The 24185-nt window shown below is 49.2% G+C and overlaps 1 protein-coding gene across 1 annotated transcript in view; it reads left to right on the top strand.

Moving 5' to 3' along the window:
- gabbr1b (gamma-aminobutyric acid (GABA) B receptor, 1b) overlaps positions 1–24185 on the top strand; it is a 662620-nt gene that overhangs the window by 14356 nt on the left and 624079 nt on the right. The window contains exon 4 of the mRNA XM_070862216.1: positions 21818–21847. Within this exon, the coding sequence (XP_070718317.1) occupies positions 21818–21847 (30 nt within the window). The remainder of the gene's footprint in view (positions 1–21817; positions 21848–24185) is intronic.

Raw genomic sequence — 24185 nt, 5'->3', positions numbered from 1 at the left:
GAGAGAGAGAGTTGTAGTGTGTGAGAGAGAGAGAGAGAGAGAACTGTACAGTGTGTGTGAGAGAGAGAGAGCTGTGTAGTGTGTGTGTGTGAGAGAGAGAGAGCTGTACAGTGTGTGTGAGAGAGAGAGAGAGAGAGAGCTGTACAGTGTGTGTGTGAGAGAGCGAGAGCTGTAGTGTGAGAGAGAGAGAGAGAGAGAGCTGTACAGTGTGAGAGAGAGAGAGAGCTGTACAGTGTGTGAGAGAGAGAGAGAGATAGAGCTGTATAGTGTGTGTGTGTGAGAGAGAGAGAGAGAGCTGTACAGTGTGAGAGTGAGAGAGCTGTAGTGTGTGAGAGAGAGAGAGCTGTACAGTATGTGAGAGAGAGAGAGAGAGAGAGAGTTGTACAATGTGAGAGAGAGAGAGAGAGAGAGAGAGAGCTGTACAGTGTGTGTGAGAGAGAGAGAGAGCTGTACAGTGTGTGTGTGTGAGAGAGAGAGAGCTATACATTGTGTGTGAGAGAGAGAGGGAGAGAGAGAGCTGTACAGTGTGTGTGTGTGAGAGAGAGAGAGATCTGTAGTGTGAGAGAGAGAGAGAGAGCTGTACAGTGTGTGAGAGAGAGAGAGAGAGTTGTACAGTGTGTGAGAGACAGAGAGAGCTGTACAGTGTGTGAGAGAGAGAGAGAGAGAGAGTTGTACAGTGTGTGATAGAGAGAGAGAGAGAGAGCAGTACAGTGTGTGTGTGAGAGAGAGAGAGTTGTACAGTGTGTGTGAGAGAGAGAGAGAGCTGTACAGTGTGTGTGTGTGAGAGAGAGAGAGAGAGAGAGAGAGCTGTAGTGTGTGTGAGAGAGAGAGAGCTGTACATTGTGTGTGTGTGTGAGAGAGAGAGAGAGAGCTGTAGTGTGTGTGAGAGAGAGAGAGCTGTACAGTGTGTGTGTGAGAGAGAGAGAGAGAGAGAGAGCTGTACAGTGTGTGTGAGAGAGAGAGAGAGAGAGAGCTGTAGTGTGTGTGAGAGAGCTGTACAGTGTGTGTGTGAGAGAGAGAGAGAGAGCTGTACAGTGTGTGTGTGAGAGAGAGAGAGAGAGCTGTACAGTGTGTGAGAGAGAGAGAGGGAGAGAGAGAGAGAGCTGTAGTGTGTGAGAGAGAGAGAGAGAGCTGTACAGTGTGTGTGTGAGAGAGAGAGAGAGAGAGCTGTACAGTGTGTGTGTGAGAGAGCGAGAGCTGTAGTGTGAGAGAGAGAGAGAGAGCTGTACAGTGTGTGAGAGATAGAGCGAGCTGTACAGTGTGTGTGTGTGCGAGAGAGCTGTACAGTGTGTGTGAGAGAGGGAGAGAGTTGTACAGTGTGTTTGTGAGAGAGAGAGAGAGAGTGAGAGAGAGAGAGCTGTACAGTGTGAGAGAGAGAGAGCTGTACAGTGTGTGTGTGAGAGAGAGAGCTGTACAGTGTGTGTGTGTGAGAGAGAGAGTGAGAGGGAGAGAGCTGTACAGTGTGTGTGTGAGAGAGAGAGCAAGAGAGAGCTGTACAGTGTGAGAGAGAGAGAGAACTGTACAGTGTGTGTGAGAGAAAGAGCTGTACAGTGTGTGTGTGAGAGAGAGAGCGAGAGAGAGTTGTGCAGTGTGTTTGTGAGAGAGAGAGAGAGAGTGAGAGAGAGAGAGCTGTACAATGTGAGAGAGAGAGAGCTGTACAGTGTGTGTGTGAGAGAGAGAGAGAGCTGTACAGTGTGTGTGTGTGAGAGAGAGAGTGAGAGAGAGAGAGCTGTACAGTGTGTGTGTGAGAGAGAGAGAGAGAGAGAGCTGTACAGTGTGTGAGAGAGAGAGAGCTGTACAGTGTGAGAGAGAGCTGTACAGTGTGTGTGAGAGTGAGAGAGCTGTACAGTGTGTGTGTGTGTGTGTGAGAGAGAGAGAGTGAGAGAGAGAGCTGTACAGTGTGTGTGAGAGAGAGAGAGAGAGAGCTGTACAGTGTGAGAGAGAGAGAGTTGTACTCTGTGAGGGAGAGATAGAGAGAGAACTGTACAGTGTGTGTGAGAGAGAGAGAGCTGTACAGTGTGTGTGAGAGAGAGAGCTGTACAATGTCTGTGAGAGAGAGAGAGCCGTACAATGTCTGTGTGAGAGAGAGAGTGAGAGAGAGCTGTACAGTGTGTGTGAGAGAGATAGAGCTGTATAGTGTGTGTGTATGTGAGAGAGAGAGCTGTACAGTGTGAGAGATAGAGAGAGAGCTGTAGTGTGTGTGAGAGTGAGAGAGAGAGAGTTGTAGTGTGTGAGAGAGAGAGAGAGAGAGAGAACTGTACAGTGTGTGTGAGAGAGAGAGAGCTGTATAGTGTGTGTGTGTGAGAGAGAGAGAGCTGTACAGTGTGTGTGTGAGAGAGAGCGAGAGAGAGCTGTACAGTGTGTGTATGAGAGAGAGAGAGAGAGAGAGCTGTATAGTGTGTGTGAGAGAGAGAGAGAGAGAGAGAGCTGTATATTGTGTGTGTGTGAGAGATAGAGAGCTGTACAGTGTGAGAGAGAGCTGTACAGTGTGAGAGAGAGAGAGAGAGAGAGAGAGAGAGAGCTGTATAGTGTGTGTGTGTGAGAGAGAGAGAGAGAGAGCTGTACAATGTGAGAGAGAGAGAGAGCTGTAGTGTGTGAGAGAGAGAGAGAGCTGTACAGTGTGTGAGAGAGAGAGAGAGAGTTGTACAGTGTGAGAGAGAGAGAGAGAGCTGTACAGTGTGTGTGAGAGAGAGAGAGCTGTACAGTGTGTGTGTGTGGGAGAGAGAGCTATACAGTGTGTGTGAGAGAGAGAGGGAGAGAGAGAGTTGTACAGTTTGTGAGAGACAGAGAGAGAGAGAGCTGTACAGTGTGTGTGAGAGAGAGAGAGAGAGAGAGCTGTACAGTGTGTGTGAGAGAGAGAGAGAGAGAGAGCAGTACAGTGTGTGTGTGTGAGAGAGAGAGAGCTGCAGTGTAAGAGAGAGAGAGCTGTAAAGTGTGTGTGAGAGAGAGAGAGAGAGAGCTGTAGTGTGAGAGAGAGAGAGAGAGAGCTGTACAGTGTGTGTGAGAGAGAGAGAGAGTTGTACAGTGTGTGAGAGACAGAGAGAGAGAGAGCTGTACAGTGTGTGTGTGAGAGAGAGAGAGAGAGTTGTACAGTGTGAGAGAGAGAGAGAGAGAGAGATATAGCTGTATAGTGTGTTTGTGTGTGAGAGAGAGAGAGAGCTGTACAGTGTGAGAGAGTGAGAGAGCTGTAGTGTGTGAGAGAGAGAGAGCTGTACAGTATTTGAGAGAGAGAGAGAGAGCTGTACAGTGTGAGAGAGAGAGAGATAGAGAGCTGTACAGTGTGTGTGAGAGAGAGAGAGAGCTGTACAGTGTGTGTGTGTGAGAGAGAGAGAGCTATACAGTGTGTGTGAGAGAGAGAGGGAGAGAGAGAGCTGTACAGTGTGTGTGTGTGAGAGAGAGAGAGATCTGTAGTGTGAGAGAGAGAGAGAGAGCTGTACAGTGTGTGTGAGAGAGAGAGAGAGTTGTACAGTGTGTGAGAGACAGAGAGAGCTGTACAGTGTGAGAGAGCGAGAGAGAGAGAGTTGTACAGTGTGTGATAGAGAGAGAGAGAGAGAGAGCAGTACAGTGTGTGTGTGAGAGAGAGAGAGTTGTACACTGTGTGAGAGAGAGAGAGAGAGCTGTACAGTGTGTGTGTGAGAGAGAGAGAGAGAGAGAGAGAGCTGTAGTGTGTGTGAGAGAGAGAGAGCTGTACAGTGTGTGTGTGTGTGAGAGAGAGAGAGAGAGCTGTAGTGTGTGTGAGAGAGAGAGAGCTGTACCGTGTGTGTGTGAGAGAGAGAGAGAGAGCTGTAGTGTGTGTGAGAGAGAGAGAGCTGTACAGTGTGTGTGTGAGAGAGAGAGAGAGAGAGAGAGAGAGAGCTGTACAGTGTGTGTGAGAGAGAGAGAGAGAGAGAGAGAGCTGTAGTGTGTGTGAGAGAGAGAGAGAGCTGTACAGTGTGTGTGTGAGAGAGAGAGAGAGAGCTGTACAGTGTGTGTGTGAGAGAGAGAGAGAGAGAGCTGTACAATGTGTGAGAGAGAGAGAGAGAGGGAGAGAGAGAGAGAGCTGTAGTGTGAGAGAGAGAGAGAGAGCTGTACAGTGTGTGTGTGAGAGAGAGAGAGAGAGAGCTGTACAGTGTGTGTGTGAGAGAGCGAGAGCTGTAGTGTGAGAGAGAGAGAGAGAGCTGTACAGTGTGTGAGAGAGAGAGAGAGCTGTACAGTGTGTGTGTGAGAGAGAGAGAGAGAGCTGTACAGTGTGTGTGAGAGAGAGAGAGAGGGAGAGAGTTGTACAGTGTGTGTGAGAGAGAGAGAGAGAGTGAGAGAGAGAGAGCTGTACAGTGTGAGAGAGAGAGAGCTGTACAGTGTGTGTGTGAGAGAGAGAGCTGTACAGTGTGTGTGTGTGAGAGAGAGAGTGAGAGGGAGAGAGCTGTACAGTGTGTGTTTGAGAGAGAGAGCAAGAGAGAGCTGTACAGTGTGAGAGAGAGAGAGAACTGTACAGTGTGTGTGAGAGAAAGAGCTGTACAGTGTGTGTGTGAGAGAGAGAGCGAGAGAGAGTTGTGCAGTGTGTTTGTGAGCGAGAGAGAGAGAGAGTGAGAGAGAGAGAGCTGTACAGTGTGAGAGAGAGAGAGCTGTACAGTGTGTGTGTGAGAGAGAGAGAGCTGTACAGTGTGTGTGTGTGAGAGAGAGAGAGAGAGAGAGAGCTGTACAGTGTGTGTGAGAGAGAGAGAGAGGGAGAGAGTTGTACAGTGTGTTTGTGAGAGAGAGAGAGAGAGTGAGAGAGAGAGAGCTGTACAGTGTGAGAGAGAGAGAGCTGTACAGTGTGTGTGTGAGAGAGAGAGCTGTACAGTGTGTGTGTGTGAGAGAGAGAGTGAGAGGGAGAGAGCTGTACAGTGTGTGTGTGAGAGAGAGAGCAAGAGAGAGCTGTACAGTGTGAGAGAGAGAGAGAACTGTACAGTGTGTGTGAGAGAAAGAGCTGTACAGTGTGTGTGTGAGAGAGAGAGCGAGAGAGAGTTGTGCAGTGTGTTTGTGAGAGAGAGAGAGAGAGTGAGAGAGAGAGAGCTGTACAGTGTGAGAGAGAGAGAGCTGTACAGTGTGTGTGTGAGAGAGAGAGAGCTGTACAGTGTGTGTGTGTGAGAGAGAGAGAGAGAGAGAGAGCTGTACAGTGTGTGAGAGAGAGAGAGCTGTACAGTGTGAGAGAGAGAGAGAGCTGTACAGTGTGTGTGAGAGTGAGAGAGCTGTACAGTGTGTGTGTGAGAGAGAGAGAGAGCTGTACAGTGTGAGAGAGAGAGAGAGTTGTACTGTGTGAGAGAGAGATAGAGAGAGAACTGTACAGTGTGTGTGAGAGAGAGAGAGCTGTACAGTGTGTGTGTGTGAGAGAGAGAGAGCTGTACAGTGTGTGTGTGAGAGAGAGAGCGAGAGAGAGCTGTACAGTGTGTGTATGAGAGAGAGAGCGAGAGAGAGCTGTACAGTGTGTGTGAGAGAGAGAGAGCTGTACAGTGTGTGTGAGAGAGAGAGCTGTACAGTGTGTGTGAGAGAGAGAGAGCTGTACAATGTCTGTATGAGAGAGAGAGTGAGAGAGAGCTGTACAGTGTGTGTGTGAGAGAGAGAGCTGTACAGTGTGTGTGAGAGAGAGAGAGCTGTATAGTGTGTGTGTATGTGAGAGAGAGAGAGCTGTACAGTGTGAGAGATAGAGAGAGAGCTGTAGTGAGTGTGAGAGTGAGAGAGAGAGAGTTGTAGTGTGTGAGAGAGAGAGAGAGAGAGAGAGAGAACTGTACAGTGTGTGTGAGAGAGAGAGAGCTGTACAGTGTGTGTGTGTGAGAGAGAGAGAGCTGTACAGTGTGTGTGTGAGAGAGAGAGCAAGAGAGAGCTGTACAGTGTGTGTATGAGAGAGAGAGAGAGAGAGAGAGCTGTATAGTGTGTGTGAGAGAGAGAGAGAGAGCTGTATATTGTGTGTGTGTGAGAGAGAGAGAGAGCTGTACAGTGTGAGAGAGAGCTGTACAGTGTGAGAGAGAGAGAGAGAGAGAGAGCTGTATAGTGTGTGTGTGTGTGAGAGAGAGAGAGAGAGAGAGCTGTACAATGTGAGAGAGAGAGAGAGAGCTGTAGTGTGTGAGAGAGAGAGAGAGCTGTACAGTGTGTGTGAGAGAGAGAGAGAGTTGTACAGTGTGAGAGAGAGAGAGAGAAAGAGAGCTGTACAGTGTGTGTGAGATTGAGAGAGCTGTACAGTGTGTGTGTGTGGGAGAGAGAGCTATACAGTGTGTGTGAGAGAGAGAGGGAGAGAGAGAGTTGTACAGTGTGTGAGAGACAGAGAGAGAGAGAGCTGTACAGTGTGTGAGAGAGAGAGAGAGAGCTGTACAGTGTGTGTGAGAGAGAGAGAGAGAGAGAGCAGTACAGTGTGTGTGTGAGAGAGAGAGAGAGAGCTGCAGTGTGAGAGAGAGAGAGAGAGAGCTGTACAGTGTGTATGAGAGAGAGAGCGAGAGAGAGCTGTACAGTGTGTGTGAGAGAGAGAGAGCTGTACAGTGTGTGTGAGAGAGAGAGCTGTACAGTGTGTGTGAGAGAGAGAGAGCTGTACAATGTCTGTATGAGAGAGAGAGTGAGAGAGAGCTGTACAGTGTGTGTGTGAGAGAGAGAGCTGTACAGTGTGTGTGAGAGAGAGAGAGCTGTATAGTGTGTGTGTATGTGAGAGAGAGAGAGCTGTACAGTGTGAGAGATAGAGAGAGAGCTGTAGTGAGTGTGAGAGTGAGAGAGAGAGAGTTGTAGTGTGTGAGAGAGAGAGAGAGAGAGAGAGAGAACTGTACAGTGTGTGTGAGAGAGAGAGAGCTGTACAGTGTGTGTGTGTGAGAGAGAGAGAGCTGTACAGTGTGTGTGTGAGAGAGAGAGCAAGAGAGAGCTGTACAGTGTGTGTATGAGAGAGAGAGAGAGAGAGAGAGCTGTATAGTGTGTGTGAGAGAGAGAGAGAGAGCTGTATATTGTGTGTGTGTGAGAGAGAGAGAGAGCTGTACAGTGTGAGAGAGAGCTGTACAGTGTGAGAGAGAGAGAGAGAGAGAGAGAGCTGTATAGTGTGTGTGTGTGTGAGAGAGAGAGAGAGAGAGAGCTGTACAATGTGAGAGAGAGAGAGAGAGCTGTAGTGTGTGTGAGAGAGAGAGAGCTGTACAGTGTGTGTGAGAGAGAGAGAGAGTTGTACAGTGTGAGAGAGAGAGAGAGAAAGAGAGCTGTACAGTGTGTGTGAGAGAGAGAGAGAGCTGTACAGTGTGTGTGTGTGGGAGAGAGAGCTATACAGTGTGTGTGAGAGAGAGAGGGAGAGAGAGAGTTGTACAGTGTGTGAGAGACAGAGAGAGAGAGAGCTGTACAGTGTGTGAGAGAGAGAGAGAGAGCTGTACAGTGTGTGTGAGAGAGAGAGAGAGAGAGAGCAGTACAGTGTGTGTGTGAGAGAGAGAGAGAGCTGCAGTGTGAGAGAGAGAGAGCTGTAAAGTGTGTGTGAGAGAGAGAGAGAGAGCTGTACAGTGTGTGAGAGAGAGAGAGAGAGTTGTACAGTGTGTGAGAGACAGAGAGAGAGAGCTGTACAGTGTGAGAGAGAGAGAGAGAGAGTTGTACAGTGTGTGTGAGAGAGAGAGAGAGAGAGAGAGAGAGAGAGCAGTACAGTGTGTGTGAGATAGAGAGAGAGAGTTGTACAGTGTGTGTGTGAGAGAGAGAGAGAGCTGTACAGTGTGTGTGAGAGAGAGAGAGAGAGAGAGAGAGATAGCTGTAGTGTGTGTGAGAGAGAGAGAGAGCTGTACAGTGTGTGTGTGAGCGAGCGAGAGAGAGAGAGAGAGAGAGCTGTAGTGTGTGTGAGAGAGAGAGAGCTGTACAGTGTGTGTGTGTGAGAGAGAGAGAGAGAGAGGGAGCTGTACAGTGTGTGTGTGAGAGAGAGAGAGCTGTACAGTGTGTGTGAGAGAGAGAGAGAGAGCTGTAGTGTGTGTGAGAGAGAGAGAGAGCTGTACAATGTGTGTGAGAGAGAGAGAGAGAGAGCTGTACAGTGTGTGTGTGAGAGAGCGAGAGAGCTGTAGTGTGAGAGAGAGAGAGAGAGAGCTGTACAGTGTGTGTGAGAGAGAGAGAGAGAGAGAGAGAGAGCTGTAGTGTTTGTGAGAGAGAGAGAGCTGTACAGTGTGTGTGTGGGAGAGAGAGAGAGAGCTGTACAGTGTGTATGAGAGAGAGAGAGCTGTACAGTGTGTGCGGGAGAGAGAGAGAGGGAGAGAGTTGAACAGTGTGTGAGAGAGAGAGAGAGCTGTACAATGTGTGAAAGAGAAAGAGAGAGAGAGAGCTGTACAGTGTGTGTGAGAGAGAGAGAGCTGTACAATGTCTGTGTGAGAAAGAGAGTGAGAGAGAGCTGTACAGTGTGTGTGTGAGAGAGAGAGCTGTACAGTGTGTGTGAGAGAGAGCTGTACAGTGTGTGTGAGAGAGAGAGAGCTGTACAATGTCTGTGTGAGAGAGAGAGTGAGAGAGAGCTGTACAGTGTGTGTGTGAGAGAGAGAGCTGTACAGTGTGTGTGAGAGAGAGAGAGCTGTATAGTGTGTGTGTATGTGAGAGAGAGAGAGAGCTGTACAGTGTGAGAGATAGAGAGAGAGCTGTAGTGTGTGTGAGAGTGAGAGAGAGAGAGTTGTAGTGTGTGTGAGAGAGAGAGAACTGTACAGTGTGTGTGAGAGAGAGAGAGCTGTATAGTGTGTGTGTGTGAGAGAGAGAGAGCTGTACAGTGTGTGTGTGAGAGAGAGAGCGAGAGAGAGCTGTACAGTGTGTGTATGAGAGAGAGAGAGAGAGAGAGCTGTGTAGTGTGTGTGAGAGAGAGAGAGAGAGAGAGAGCTGTATATTGTGTGTGTGTGAGAGAGAGAGCTGTACAGTGTGAGAGAGAGCTGTACAGTGAGAGAGAGAGAGAGAGGGAGAGAGCTGTATAGTGTGTGTGTGTGAGAGAGAGAGAGAGAGAGAGCTGTACAATGTGAGAGAGAGAGCTGTAGTGTGTGAGAGAGAGAGACAGCTGTACAGTGTGTGAGAGAGAGAGAGAGAGTTGTACAGTGTGAGAGAGAGAGAGAGAGAGAGAGAGCTGTACAGTGTGTGTGAGAGAGAGAGAGCTGTACAGTGTGTGTGTGGGAGAGAGAGCTATACAGTGTGTGTGAGAGAGAGAGGGAGAGAGAGAGTTGTACAGTGTGTGAGAGACAGAGAGAGAGAGAGAGCTGTACAGTGTGTGTGAGAGCGAGAGAGAGAGAGCTGTACAGTGTGTGTGTGTGTGAGAGAGAGAGAGAGCAGTACAGTGTGTGTGTGAGAGAGAGAGAGAGCTGCAGTGTGAGAGAGAGAGAGCTGTAAGGTGTGTGTGAGAGAGAGAGAGAGAGAGCTGTAGTGTGAGAGAGAGAGAGAGAGAGAGCTGTACAGTGTGAGAGAGAGAGAGAGAGAGTTGTACAGTGTGTGAGAGACAGAGAGAGAGAGCTGTACAGTGTGAGAGAGAGAGAGAGAGAGAGAGAGAGAGTTGTACAGTGTGTGTGAGAGAGAGAGAGAGAGCAGTACAGTGTGTGTGAGAGAGAGAGAGAGAGAGTTGTACAGTGTGTGTGTGAGAGAGAGAGAGAGCTGTACAGTGTGTGTGTGAGAGAGAGAGAGAGAGAGATAGCTGTAGTGTGTGTGAGAGAGAGAGAGAGCTGTACAGTGTGTGTGTGAGAGAGAGAGAGAGAGCGCTGTAGTGTGTGTGAGAGAGAGAGAGCTGTACAGTGTGTGTGTGTGTGAGAGAGAGAGAGAGAGCTGTACAGTGTGTGTGTGAGAGAGAGAGAGCTGTACAGTGTGTGTGAGAGAGAGAGAGAGAGAGAGAGAGAGAGAGAGAGAGCTGTAGTGTGTGTGAGAGAGAGAGAAGCTGTACAGTGTGTGTGTGTGAGAGAGAGAGAGAGAGAGAGCTGTACAGTGTGTGTGTGTGAGAGAGAGAGAGAGCTGTGCAGTGTGTGTGAGAGAGAGAGAGAGATGGAGAGAGAGAGAGCGCTGTAGTGTGTGTGAGAGAGAGAGAGAGCTGCACAGTGTGTGTGTGAGAGAGAGAGAGAGAGAGAGCTGTACAGTGTGTGTGTGAGAGAGCGAGAGAGCTGTAGTGTGTGAGAGAGAGAGAGAGAGCTGTACAGTGTGTGAGAGAGAGAGAGAGAGAGAGAGAGAGCTGTAGTGTTTGTGAGAGAGAGAGAGCTGTACAGTGTGTGTGTGGGAGAGAGAGAGAGAGAGCTGTACAGTGTGTGTGAGAGAGAGAGAGCTGTACAGTGTGTGCGGGAGAGAGAGAGAGGGAGAGAGTTGTACAGTGTGTGAGAGAGAGAGAGAGCTGTACAGTGTGTGAAAGAGAAAGAGAGAGAGAGAGCTGTACAGTGTGTGTGAGAGAGAGAGAGCTGTACAGTGTGTGTGAGAGAGAGAGCTGTACAGTGTGTGTGAGAGAGAGAGAGCTGTACAGTGAGAGAGAGAGAGAGAGCTGTACAGTGTGAGAGAGAGAGAGAGAGAGAGAGAGAGAGCTGTACAGTGTGAGAGAGAGAGAGAGAGAGAGAGAGAGAGCTGTACAGTGTGTGTGAGAGAGAGAGAGAGAGAGAGAGAGCTGTACAGTGTGAGAGAGAGAGAGAGAGAGAGCTGTACAGTGTGAGAGAGAGAGAGAGAGCTGTATAGTGTGTGTGTGTGTGAGAGAGAGAGAGAGCTGCACAGTGTGAGAGAGAGAGAGAGCTGTAGTGTGAGAGAGAGAGAGAGAGAGCTGTACAGTGTGTGTGAGAGAGAGAGAGAGAGAGAGTTGTACAGTGTGAGAGAGAGAGAGAGCTGTACAGTGTGTGTGAGAGAGAGAGAGCTGTACAGTGTGTGTGTGAGAGAGAGAGAGCTATACAGTGTGTGTGTGAGAGAGAGGGAGAGAGAGAGCTGTACAGTGTGTGTGTGAGAGAGAGAGAGAGAGAGCTGTACAGTGTGTGTGTGAGAGAGAGAGAGCTGAACAGTGTGAGAGAGAGAGAGCTGTAGTGTGTGTGAGAGAGAGAGAGAGAGCTGTAGTGTGTGAGAGAGAGAGAGAGCTGTAGTGTGTGAGAGAGAGAGAGAGCTGTACAGTGTGTGTGAGAGAGAGAGAGCTGTAGTGTGTGAGAGAGAGAGAGAGAGCTGGAAAGTGTGTGTGTGAGAGAGAGAGAGAGCTGTAGTGTGTGAGAGAGAGAGAGAGAGCTGTACAGTGTGTGAGAGAGAGAGAGAGTTGTACAGTGTGTGAGAGACAGAGAGAGAGAGAGCTGTACAGTGTGAGAGAGAGAGCGAGAGAGAGAGAGCTGTACAGTGTGTGTGTGTGAGAGAGAGAGAGAGAGAGAGAGAGAGCTGTACAGTGTGTGTGTGAGAGAGCGAGAGAGCTGTAGTGTGAGAGAGAGAGAGAGCTGTACAGTGTGTGAGAGAGAGAGAGAGAGAGAGAGCGAGAGAAAGCTGTAGTGTGTGAGAGAGAGAGAGAGCTGTACAGTGTGTGTGAGAGAGAGAGAGAGTTGTACAGTGTGTGTGAGAGAGAGAGAGCTGTACAGTGTGTGTGTGAGAGAGAGAGAGAGAGAGAGAGAGAGCTGTAGTGTGTGTGAGAGAGAGAGAGCTGTACAGTGTGTGTGTGTGTGAGAGAGAGAGAGAGAGAGCTGTACAGTGTGTGTGTGTGAGAGAGAGAGAGCTGTACAGTGTGTGTGAGAGAGAGAGAGAGAGAGAGAGAGCTGTAGTGTGTGTGAGAGAGAGAGAGAGCTGTACAGTGTGTGTGTGTGTGAGAGAGAGAGAGAGAGAGCTGTACAGTGTGTGTGAGAGAGAGAGAGAGAGCTGTACAGTGTGTGTGAGAGAGAGAGAGAGGGAGAGAGAGAGAGAGAGCTGTAGTGTGTGAGAGAGAGAGAGCTGTACAGTGTGTGTGTGAGAGAGAGAGAGAGAGAGAGCTGTACAGTGTGTGTGTGAGAGAGCGAGAGAGCTGTAGTGTGAGAGAGAGAGAGAGAGAGAGCTGTACAGTGTGTGAGAGAGAGAGAGAGAGAGTTGTACAGTGTGTGAGAGACAGAGAGAGAGAGCTGTACAGTGTGAGAGAGAGAGAGAGAGAGAGAGAGCTGTATAGTGTGTGTGTGTGAGAGAGAGAGAGAGAGAGAGAGAGCTGTACAATGTGAGAGAGAGAGAGAGCTGTAGTGTGTGAGAGAGAGAGAGAGCTGTACAGTGTGTGAGAGAGAGAGAGTTGTACAGTGTGAGAGAGAGAGAGAGAGAGAGAGCTGTACAGTGTGTGTGTGAGAGAGAGAGAGCTGTACAGTGTGTGTGAGAGAGAGAGAGCTGTACAGTGTGTGTGAGAGAGAGAGCTGTACAGTGTGTGTGAGAGAGAGAGAGAGGGAGAGAGTTGTACAGAGTGTGTGAGAGAGAGAGAGAGAGAGCTGTACAGTACGAGAGAGAGAGGGAGAGAGAGAGTTGTACAGTGTGTGTGAGAGAGAGAGAGAGAGAGAGAGCTGGAAAGTGTGTGTGTGAGAGAGAGAGAGAGCTGCAGTGTGAGAGAGAGAGAGAGAGAGCTGTACAGTGTGTGAGAGAGAGAGAGAGTTGTACAGTGTGTGAGAGACAGAGAGAGAGAGAGCTGTACAGTGTGAGAGAGAGAGAGCGAGAGAGAGAGAGCTGTACAGTGTGTGTGTGTGAGAGAGAGAGAGAGAGAGAGAGAGCTGTACAGTGTGTGTGAGAGAGAGCGAGAGAGCTGTAGTGTGAGAGAGAGAGAGCTGTACAGTGTGTGAGAGAGAGAGAGAGAGAGAGAGAGAGAAAGCTGTAGTGTGTGAGAGAGAGAGAGAGCTGTACAGTGTGTGTGAGAGAGAGAGAGAGTTGTACAGTGTGTGTGAGAGAGAGAGAGCTGTACAGTGTGTGTGTGAGAGAGAGAGAGAGAGAGAGAGCTGTAGTGTGTGTGAGAGAGAGAGAGCTGTACAGTGTGTGTGTGTGTGAGAGAGAGAGAGCTGTACAGTGTGTGTGTGTGAGAGAGAGAGAGCTGTACAGTGTGTGTGAGAGAGAGAGAGAGAGAGAGAGCTGTAGTGTGTGTGAGAGAGAGAGAGAGCTGTACAGTGTGTGTGTGTGAGAGAGAGAGAGAGAGAGAGCTGTACAGTGTGTGTGAGAGAGAGAGAGAGAGCTGTACAGTGTGTGTGAGAGAGAGAGAGAGGGAGAGAGAGAGAGAGAGAGCTGTAGTGTGTGAGAGAGAGAGAGCTGTACAGTGTGTGTGTGAGAGAGAGAGAGAGAGAGAGAGCTGTACAGTGTGTGTGTGAGAGAGCGAGAGAGCTGTAGTGTGAGAGAGAGAGAGAGAGCTGTACAGTGTGTATGAGAGAGAGAGCGAGAGAGAGCTGTACAGTGTGTGTGAGAGAGAGAGAGCTGTACAGTGTGTGTGAGAGAGAGAGCTGTACAGTGTGTGTGAGAGAGAGAGAGAGCTGTACAATGTCTGTATGAGAGAGAGAGTGAGAGAGAGCTGTACAGTGTGTGTGTGAGAGGGAGAGCTGTACAGTGTGTGTGAGAGAGAGAGAGCTGTATAGTGTGTGTGTATGTGAGAGAGAGAGAGCTGTACAGTGTGAGAGATAGAGAGAGAGCTGTAGTGAGTGTGAGAGTGAGAGAGAGAGAGTTGTAGTGTGTGAGAGAGAGAGAGAGAGAGAGAGAACTGTACAGTGTGTGTGAGAGAGAGAGAGCTGTACAGTGTGTGTGTGTGTGTGAGAGAGAGAGCTGTACAGTGTGTGTGTGAGAGAGAGAGCAAGAGAGAGCTGTACAGTGTGTGTATGAGAGAGAGAGAGAGAGAGAGCTGTATAGTGTGTGTGAGAGAGAGAGAGAGAGCTGTATATTGTGTGTGTGTGAGAGAGAGAGAGAGCTGTACAGTGTGAGAGAGAGCTGTACAGTGTGAGAGAGAGAGAGAGAGAGAGAGCTGTATAGTGTGTGTGTGTGTGAGAGAGAGAGAGAGAGAGAGCTGTACAATGTGAGAGAGAGAGAGAGAGCTGTAGTGTGTGAGAGAGAGAGAGAGCTGTACAGTGTGTGTGAGAGAGAGAGAGAGTTGTACAGTGTGAGAGAGAGAGAGAGAAAGAGAGCTGTACAGTGTGTGTGAGATTGAGAGAGCTGTACAGTGTGTGTGTGTGGGAGAGAGAGCTATACAGTGTGTGTGAGAGAGAGAGGGAGAGAGAGAGTTGTACAGTGTGTGAGAGACAGAGAGAGAGAGAGCTGTACAGTGTGTGAGAGAGAGAGAGAGAGCTGTACAGTGTGTGTGAGAGAGAGAGAGAGAGAGAGAGCAGTACAGTGTGTGTGTGAGAGAGAGAGAGAGAGCTGCAGTGTGAGAGAGAGAGAGCTGTAAAGTGTGTGTGAGAGAGAGAGAGAGAGAGAGCTGTAGTGTGAGAGAGAGAGAGAGAGAGAGCTGTACAGTGTGTGAGAGAGAGAGAGAGAGTTGTACAGTGTGTGAGAGACAGAGAGAGAGAGCTGTACAGTGTGAGAGAGAGAGAGAGAGAGAGAGAGAGTTGTACAGTGTGTGTGAGAGAGAGAGAGAGAGAGAGAGAGCAGTACAGTGTGTGTGAGATAGAGAGAGAGAGTTGTACAGTGTGTGTGTGAGAGAGAGAGAGAGCTGTACAGTGTGTGTGAGAGAGAGAGAGAGAGAGAGAGAGATAGCTGTAGTGTGTGTGAGAGAGAGAGAGAGCTGTACAGTGTGTGTGTGAGCGAGAGAGAGAGAGAGAGAGAGAGAGCTGTAGTGTGTGTGAGAGAGAGAGAGCTGTACAGTGTGTGTGTGTGTGAGAGAGAGAGAGAGAGGGAGCTGTACAGTGTGTGTGTGAGAGAGAGAGAGCTGTACAGTGTGTGTGAGAGAGAGAGAGAGAGAGCTGTAGTGTGTGTGAGAGAGAGAGAGAGCTGTACAGTGTGTGTGAGAGAGAGAGAGAGAGAGCTGTACAGTGTGTGTGTGAGAGAGCGAGAGAGCTGTAGTGTGAGAGAGAGAGAGAGAGAGCTGTACAGTGTGTGAGAGAGAGAGAGAGAGAGAGAGAGAGAGCTGTAGTGTTTGTGAGAGAGAGAGAGCTGTACAGTGTGTGTGTGGGAGAGAGAGAGAGAGCTGTACAGTGTGTATGAGAGAGAGAGAGCTGTACAGTGTGTGCGGGAGAGAGAGAGAGGGAGAGAGTTGAACAGTGTGTGAGAGAGAGAGAGAGCTGTACAATGTGTGAAAGAGAAAGAGAGAGAGAGAGCTGTACAGTGTGTGTGAGAGAGAGAGAGCTGTACAATGTCTGTGTGAGAAAGAGAGTGAGAGAGAGCTGTACAGTGTGTGTGTGAGAGAGAGAGCTGTACAGTGTGTGTGAGAGAGAGCTGTACAGTGTGTGTGAGAGAGAGAGAGCTGTACAATGTCTGTGTGAGAGAGAGAGTGAGAGAGAGCTGTACAGTGTGTGTGTGAGAGAGAGAGCTGTACAGTGTGTGTGAGAGAGAGAGAGCTGTATAGTGTGTGTGTATGTGAGAGAGAGAGAGAGCTGTACAGTGTGAGAGATAGAGAGAGAGCTGTAGTGTGTGTGAGAGTGAGAGAGAGAGAGTTGTAGTGTGTGTGAGAGAGAGAGAACTGTACAGTGTGTGTGAGAGAGAGAGAGCTGTATAGTGTGTGTGTGTGAGAGAGAGAGAGCTGTACAGTGTGTGTGTGAGAGAGAGAGCGAGAGAGAGCTGTACAGTGTGTGTATGAGAGAGAGAGAGAGAGAGAGAGCTGTGTAGTGTGTGTGAGAGAGAGAGAGAGAGAGAGAGCTGTATATTGTGTGTGTGTGAGAGAGAGAGCTGTACAGTGTGAGAGAGAGCTGTACAGTGAGAGAGAGAGAGAGAGGGAGAGAGCTGTATAGTGTGTGTGTGTGAGAGAGAGAGAGAGAGAGAGCTGTACAATGTGAGAGAGAGAGCTGTAGTGTGTGAGAGAGAGAGACAGCTGTACAGTGTGTGAGAGAGAGAGAGAGAGTTGTACAGTGTGAGAGAGAGAGAAAGAGAGAGAGAGCTGTACAGTGTGTGTGAGAGAGAGAGAGAGCTGTACAGTGTGTGTGTGGGAGAGAGAGCTATACAGTGTGTGTGAGAGAGAGAGGGAGAGAGAGAGTTGTACAGTGTGTGAGAGACAGAGAGAGAGAGAGAGCTGTACAGTGTGTGTGAGAGCGAGAGAGAGAGAGCTGTACAGTGTGTGTGTGTGTGAGAGAGAGAGAGAGCAGTACAGTGTGTGTGTGAGAGAGAGAGAGAGCTGCAGTGTGAGAGAGAGAGAGCTGTAAGGTGTGTGTGAGAGAGAGAGAGAGAGAGCTGTAGTGTGAGAGAGAGAGAGAGAGAGAGCTGTACAGTGTGAGAGAGAGAGAGAGAGAGTTGTACAGTGTGTGAGAGACAGAGAGAGAGAGCTGTACAGTGTGAGAGAGAGAGAGAGAGAGAGAGAGAGAGTTGTACAGTGTGTGTGAGAGAGAGAGAGAGAGATAGCTGTAGTGTGTGTGAGAGAGAGAGAGAGAGCTGTACAGTGTGTGTGTGAGAGAGAGAGAGAGAGCGCTGTAGTGTGTGTGAGAGAGAGAGAGCTGTACAGTGTGTGTGTGTGTGAGAGAGAGAGAGAGAGCTGTACAGTGTGTGTGTGAGAGAGAGAGAGCTGTACAGTGTGTGTGAGAGAGAGAGAGAGAGAGAGAGAGAGAGAGCTGTAGTGTGTGTGAGAGAGAGAGAAGCTGTACAGTGTGTGTGTGAGAGAGAGAGAGAGAGAGAGAGCTGTACAGTGTGTGTGTGTGTGAGAGAGAGAGAGCTGTGCAGTGTGTGTGAGAGAGAGAGAGAGATGGAGAGAGAGAGAGCGCTGTAGTGTGTGTGAGAGAGAGAGAGAGCTGCACAGTGTGTGTGTGAGAGAGAGAGAGAGAGTTGTACAGTGTGTGTGTGAGAGAGAGAGAGAGCTGTACAGTGTGTGTGTGAGAGAGAGAGAGAGAGATAGCTGTAGTGTGTGTGAGAGAGAGAGAGAGAGCTGTACAGTGTGTGTGTGAGAGAGAGAGAGAGAGCGCTGTAGTGTGTGTGAGAGAGAGAGAGCTGTACAGTGTGTGTGTGTGTGAGAGAGAGAGAGAGAGCTGTACAGTGTGTGTGTGAGAGAGAGAGAGCTGTACAGTGTGTGTGAGAGAGAGAGAGAGAGAGAGAGAGAGAGAGCTGTAGTGTGTGTGAGAGAGAGAGAAGCTGTACAGTGTGTGTGTGAGAGAGAGAGAGAGAGAGAGAGCTGTACAGTGTGTGTGTGTGTGAGAGAGAGAGAGCTGTGCAGTGTGTGTGAGAGAGAGAGAGAGATGGAGAGAGAGAGAGCGCTGTAGTGTGTGTGAGAGAGAGAGAGAGCTGCACAGTGTGTGTGTGAGAGAGAGAGAGAGAGAGAGCTGTACAGTGTGTGTGTGAGAGAGCGAGAGAGCTGTAGTGTGTGAGAGAGAGAGAGAGAGAGCTGTACAGTGTGTGTGAGAGAGAGAGAGAGAGAGAGAGAGCTGTAGTGTTTGTGAGAGAGAGAGAGCTGTACAGTGTGTGTGTGGGAGAGAGAGAGAGCTGTACAGTGTGTGTGAGAGAGAGAGAGCTGTACAGTGTGTGCGGGAGAGAGAGAGAGGGAGAGAGTTGTACAGTGTGTGAGAGAGAGAGAGAGCTGTACAGTGTGTGAAAGAGAAAGAGAGAGAGAGAGCTGTACAGTGTGTGTGAGAGAGAGAGAGCTGTACAGTGTGTGTGAGAGAGAGAGCTGTACAGTGTGTGTGAGAGAGAGAGAGCTGTACAGTGTGAGAGAGAGAGAGAGCTGTACAGTGTGAGAGAGAGAGAGAGAGAGAGAGAGAGCTGTACAGTGTGAGAGAGAGAGAGAGAGAGAGAGAGAGCTGTACAGTGTGTGTGAGAGAGAGAGAGAGAGAGAGAGCGCTGTACAGTGTGAGAGAGAGAGAGAGAGAGAGCTGTACAGTGTGAGAGAGAGAGAGAGAGAGCTGTATAGTGTGTGTGTGTGTGAGAGAGAGAGAGAGCTGCACAGTGTGAGAGAGCGAGAGAGCTGTAGTGTGAGAGAGAGAGAGAGAGCTGTACAGTGTGTGTGAGAGAGAGAGAGAGAGAGAGTTGTACAGTGTGAGAGAGAGAGAGCTGTACAGTGTGTGTGAGAGAGAGAGAGCTGTACAGTGTGTGTGTGAGAGAGAGAGAGCTATACAGTGTGTGTGTGAGAGAGAGGGAGAGAGAGAGCTGTACAGTGTGTGTGTGAGAGAGAGAGAGAGAGAGCTGTACAGTGTGTGTGTGAGAGAGAGAGAGCTGAACAGTGTGAGAGAGAGAGAGCTGTAGTGTGTGTGAGAGAGAGAGAGAGAGCTGTAGTGTGTGAGAGAGAGAGAGAGCTGTAGTGTGTGAGAGAGAGAGAGAGCTGTACAGTGTGTGTGAGAGAGAGAGAGCTGTAGTGTGTGAGAGAGAGAGAGAGAGCTGGAAAGTGTGTGTGTGAGAGAGAGAGAGAGAGCTGTAGTGTGTGAGAGAGAGAGAGAGAGCTGTACAGTGTGTGAGAGAGAGAGAGAGTTGTACAGTGTGTGAGAGACAGAGAGAGAGAGAGCTGTACAGTGTGAGAGAGAGAGCGAGAGAGAGAGAGCTGTACAGTGTGTGTGTGTGAGAGAGAGAGAGAGAGAGAGAGAGCTGTACAGTGTGTGTGTGAGAGAGCGAGAGAGCTGTAGTGTGAGAGAGAGAGAGAGCTGTACAGTGTGTGAGAGAGAGAGAGAGAGAGAGAGCGAGAGAAAGCTGTAGTGTGTGAGAGAGAGAGAGAGCTGTACAGTGTGTGTGAGAGAGAGAGAGAGTTGTACAGTGTGTGTGAGAGAGAGAGAGCTGTACAGTGTGTGTGTGAGAGAGAGAGAGAGAGAGAGAGAGCTGTAGTGTGTGTGAGAGAGAGAGAGCTGTACAGTGTGTGTGTGTGTGAGAGAGAGAGAGAGAGAGCTGTACAGTGTGTGTGTGTGAGAGAGAGAGAGCTGTACAGTGTGTGTGAGAGAGAGAGAGAGAGAGAGAGAGCTGTAGTGTGTGTGAGAGAGAGAGAGAGCTGTACAGTGTGTGTGTGTGAGAGAGAGAGAGAGAGAGAGCTGTACAGTGTGTGTGAGAGAGAGAGAGAGAGCTGTACAGTGTGTGTGAGAGAGAGAGAGAGGGAGAGAGAGAGAGAGAGCTGTAGTGTGTGAGAGAGAGAGAGCTGTACAGTGTGTGTGTGAGAGAGAGAGAGAGAGAGAGCTGTACAGTGTGTGTGTGAGAGAGCGAGAGAGCTGTAGTGTGAGAGAGAGAGAGAGAGAGAGCTGTACAGTGTGTGTGAGAGAGAGAGAGAGAGTTGTACAGTGTGTGAGAGACAGAGAGAGAGAGAGCTGTACAGTGTGAGAGAGAGAGAGAGAGAGAGAGAGCTGTATAGTGTGTGTGTGTGAGAGAGAGAGAGAGAGAGAGAGCTGTACAATGTGAGAGAGAGAGAGAGCTGTAGTGTGTGAGAGAGAGAGAGAGCTGTACAGTGTGTGAGAGAGAGAGAGTTGTACAGTGTGAGAGAGAGAGAGAGAGAGAGAGCTGTACAGTGTGTGTGTGAGAGAGAGAGAGCTGTACAGTGTGTGTGAGAGAGAGAGAGCTGTACAGTGTGTGTGAGAGGGAGAGCTGTACAGTGTGTGTGAGAGAGAGAGAGAGGGAGAGAGTTGTACAGAGTGTGTGAGAGAGAGAGAGAGAGAGCTGTACAGTAAGAGAGAGAGAGGGAGAGAGAGAGTTGTACAGTGTGTGTGAGAGAGAGAGAGAGAGAGAGAGCTGGAAAGTGTGTGTGTGAGAGAGAGAGAGAGCTGCAGTGTGAGAGAGAGAGAGAGAGAGCTGTACAGTGTGTGAGAGAGAGAGAGAGTTGTACAGTGTGTGAGAGACAGAGAGAGAGAGAGCTGTACAGTGTGAGAGAGAGAGCGAGAGAGAGAGAGCTGTACAGTGTGTGTGTGTGAGAGAGAGAGAGAGAGAGAGAGAGAGAGAGCTGTACAGTGTGTGTGAGAGAGAGCGAGAGAGCTGTAGTGTGAGAGAGAGAGAGAGCTGTACAGTGTGTGAGAGAGAGAGAGAGAGAGAGAGAGAGAGAGAGAAAGCTGTAGTGTGTGAGAGAGAGAGAGAGCTGTACAGTGTGTGTGAGAGAGAGAGAGAGTTGTACAGTGTGTGTGAGAGAGAGAGAGCTGTACAGTGTGTGTGTGAGAGAGAGAGAGAGAGAGAGAGAGAGAGCTGTAGTGTGTGTGAGAGAGAGAGAGCTGTACAGTGTGTGTGTGTGTGAGAGAGAGAGAGCTGTACAGTGTGTGTGTGTGAGAGAGAGAGAGCTGTACAGTGTGTGTGAGAGAGAGAGAGAGAGAGAGAGCTGTAGTGTGTGTGAGAGAGAGAGAGAGCTGTACAGTGTGTGTGTGTGAGAGAGAGAGAGAGAGAGAGCTGTACAGTGTGTGTGAGAGAGAGAGAGAGAGCTGTACAGTGTGTGTGAGAGAGAGAGAGAGGGAGATAGAGAGAGAGAGAGCTGTAGTGTGTGAGAGAGAGAGAGCTGTACAGTGTGTGTGTGAGAGAGAGAGAGAGAGAGAGAGCTGTACAGTGTGTGTGTGAGAGAGCGAGAGAGCTGTAGTGTGAGAGAGAGAGAGAGAGAGCTGTACAGTGTGTGAGAGAGAGAGAGAGTTGTACAGTGTGTGAGAGACAGAGAGAGAGAGAGCTGTACAGTGTGTGTGTGAGAGAGCGAGAGAGCTGTAGTGTGAGAGAGAGAGAGAGAGAGAGTTGTACAGTGTGTGAGAGAGAGAGAGAGAGTTGTACAGTGTGTGAGAGACAGAGAGAGAGAGCTGTACAGTGTGTGTGTGTGAGAGAGAGAGAGAGAGAGAGAGCTGTACAATGTGAGAGAGAGAGAGAGCTGTAGTGTGTGAGAGAGAGAGAGAGCTGTACAGTGTGTGAGAGAGAGAGAGTTGTACAGTGTGAGAGAGAGAGAGAGAGAGAGAGAGCTGTACAGTGTGTGTGAGAGAGAGAGAGAGCTGTACAGTGTGTGTGTGGGAGAGAGTGAGAGAGAGCTGTACAGTGTGTGTGTGTGAGAGAGAGAGAGAGAGCTGTACAGTGTGTGTGAGAGAGAGAGAGCTGTACAGTGTGTGAGAGAGAGAGAGAGCTGTACAGTGTGTGTGAGAGAGAGAGAGAGGGAGAGAGTTGTACAGAGTGTGTGTGAGAGAGAGAGAGAGAGCTGTACAGTAAGAGAGAGAGAGGGAGAGAGAGAGTTGTACAGTGTGTGAGAGAGAGAGAGAGAGAGAGAGCTGTACAGTGTGTGTGAGAGAGAGAGAGAGAGAGAGAGTTGTACAGTGTGTGAGAGAGAGAGAGAGAGAGAGAGAGAGTTGTACAGTGTGTGAGAGAGAGAGAGAGCTGCACAGTGTGTGGGAGAGAGAGAGAGAGAGAGAGCTGTACAGTGTGTGTGTGAGAGAGAGAGAGAGAGAGAGAGAGCTGTACAGTGTGAGAGAGAGAGAGAGAGCTGTAGTGTGTGAGAGAGAGAGAGCTGTACAGTGTGTGAGAGAGAGAGAGAGAGAGTTGTACAGTGTGTGAGAGAGAGAGAGAGAGAGCTATACAGTGTGTGTGAGAGAGAGAGAGCTGTAGTGTGTGAGAGAGAGAGCTGTACAGTGTGTGTGAGAGAGAGAGAGAGAGAGAGAGAGCTGTACAGTGTGTGAGAGAGAGAGAGAGAGGGAGAGAGTTGTACAGTGTGTGAGAAAGAGAGGGAGAGCTGTACAGTGTGAGAGAGAGAGAGAGAGAGGACCGTACAGTGTGAGAGAGAAAGAGAGAGAGAGAGAGCTGTACAGTGTGAGAGAGAGAGAGAGAGAGGACCGTACAGTGTGAGAGAGAAAGAGAGAGAGAGAGAGCTGTACAGTGTGAGAGAGAGTTTAGTGTGTCACACTTGGTGCTGACCCTTTCTAACCGGGCCTGATGTGTATGTTTTTGTGTATTTCAGTGGACCGGAATGGGAACCGTGTGTTTCACCGTGAGTACTGTGCGGGCCGTGGGGGCGGTGTGATTACCGAGCTGTGTGGTGGGGTGAGGCTGGGGCCAGAGTCGAGGCGGTGTGGTTGTCCTGGGGGAACAGCAGTGTGATTGGTGTTGTCGGACCGTATTTTCCCGAGATCGTGGCACTGCCTCCCTTGCCGCTTCCCGCTTGCACTTTCTCTGTTGCCATTAGTGGGAACTAGCATCATGTCCTCGATATCATCAGAACATCAGAAATTGGAGCAGGAGTCGGCCATTCGGCCCCTCGAGTCTGCTCCGCCATTCACTGAGATCATGGCTGACCTTCCACCTCAACTCCACTTTCCTGCACTATCCCCGTATCCCTTAATTCCCTTAATATCCAAAAATCTATCGATCTCTGTCTTGAATATACTCAACGACTGAGTCTCCACAGCCCTCTGAGGTCGAGAATTCAAAAGATTCATCATCCTCTGTGTGAAGACATTTCTCCTCCTCTCAGTCCTAAATAACCGACCCTCAGACTGTGACCCCTGGTTCTAGACTCCCCCCAGCCCGGGGAAACATCTTCCCTGCATCTACCCTGTCGAGCCCTGTAAGAATTGTGTATGTTTCAATCAGATCACCTCTCATTCTTCTAAACTCGAGAGGATATCGGCCTAGTCGACTCAGTCTCTCCTCACCGGACTGGGAGGTCAGAGTGATGCTGGCAGTGACCCATTGGTAAACTTGATCTCAGAGGTGCCGGGAGTGTTGACTTCTCCTGGGTGATGTGACACCCCTCCGCCCCAACCCCCACCCCCGGCACCTCGCAGAGAGTCAAGGGGGTACAAATCCGTGTTGGGCACCGTGGTTACCAATGCCCATTCTACACCCCGCTCAAGCGTTGGACCAGTCGGGACAGTGTCCGGGAGCCAGCAATTGTCAGACTGACTGTGTGATGTGTTTGCTTCATGGGTTCTTTGGCTTAAGAATTCAGAGCAACACATTGCTATTAAGAACTAGTTGGTTTATAAGAACATAAGAAATAGGAGCAGGAGTTGGCCATATGGCCCCTCGAGCCTGCTCCACCATTCAATACTATCATGGCTGATCCGATCATGGACTCAGGTCCACTTCCCCGCCCGCTCCCCATAACCCCTTATCCCTTTATCGGTTAAGAAACTGTCTATTTTTGTCTTAAATGTATTCAATGTCCCAGCTTCCACAGCTCTCTGAGGCAGCGAATTCCACAGATTTTCAACCCTCAGAGAGAAGAAATTCCTCCTCATCTCAGTTTTAAATAGCTCCTTATTCTAAGATTATGCCCTCTAGTTCTAGTCTCCCCCATCAGGGGAAACAGCCTCTCTGCATCCACCTTGTCAAGCCCTCTCATAATCTTATACGTTTCGATAAGGTCACCTCTCATTCTTCTGAATTCCAATGAGTAGAGGCCCAACCTCCTCAACCTTTCCTCATAAGTCAACCCCCTCATCCCCGGAATCAACCTCGAGAATCTTCTCTGAACTGCCTCCAAAGCAAGTATATCCTTTCGTAAATATGAAAACCTAAACTGCACGCAGTACTCCAGGTGTGGCCTCACCAATACCCTGTATAACTGTAGCAAGACTTCTCTGCTTTTATACTCCATCCCCTTTGCAATAAAGGCCAAGATACCATTGGCCTTCCTGATCACTTGCTGTACCTGCATACTATCTTTTTGTGTTTCTTGCATAAGTACCCCCAGGTCCCACTGTACTGCAGCACTTTGCAATCTTTCTCCATTTAAATAATAACTTGCTCTTTGATTTTTTTCCTGCCAAAGTGCATGACCTCACACTTTCCAACATTATACTCCATCTGCCAAATTTTTGCCCACTCACTTAGCCAGTTTATGTCCTTTTGCAGATTTTTTGTGTCCTCCTCACACATTGCTTTTCCTCCCATCTTTGTATCATCAGCAAACTTGGCTACGTTACACTCGGTCCCTTCTTCCAAGTCGTTAATATAGATTGTAAATAGTTGGGGTCCCAGCATCGATCCCTGCGGCACCCCACTAGTTACTGGTTGCCAACCAGAGATTGAACCATTTATCCCAACTCTCTGTTTTCTGTTAGTTAGCCAATTCTCTATCCATGCTAATATATTACCCCCAATCCTGTGAACTTTTATCTTGTGCAGTAACCTTTTATGTGGCACCTTGTCAAATGCCTTCTGGAAGTCCAAATACACCTCATCCACTGGTTCCCCGTTATCCACCCTGTTTGTTACATTCTCAAAGAATTCAAGCAAATTTGTCAAACATGACTTCCCCTTCATAAATCCATGCTGACTCTGCCTGACCGAATTATGCTTTTCCAAATGTCCTGTTACTGCTT

Source organism: Pristiophorus japonicus, chromosome 19 (assembly GCF_044704955.1).
Source record: "Pristiophorus japonicus isolate sPriJap1 chromosome 19, sPriJap1.hap1, whole genome shotgun sequence".
Lineage (NCBI taxonomy): Eukaryota > Metazoa > Chordata > Chondrichthyes > Pristiophoridae > Pristiophorus > Pristiophorus japonicus.
This window is presented reverse-complemented; position numbering and strand designations above follow the sequence as displayed.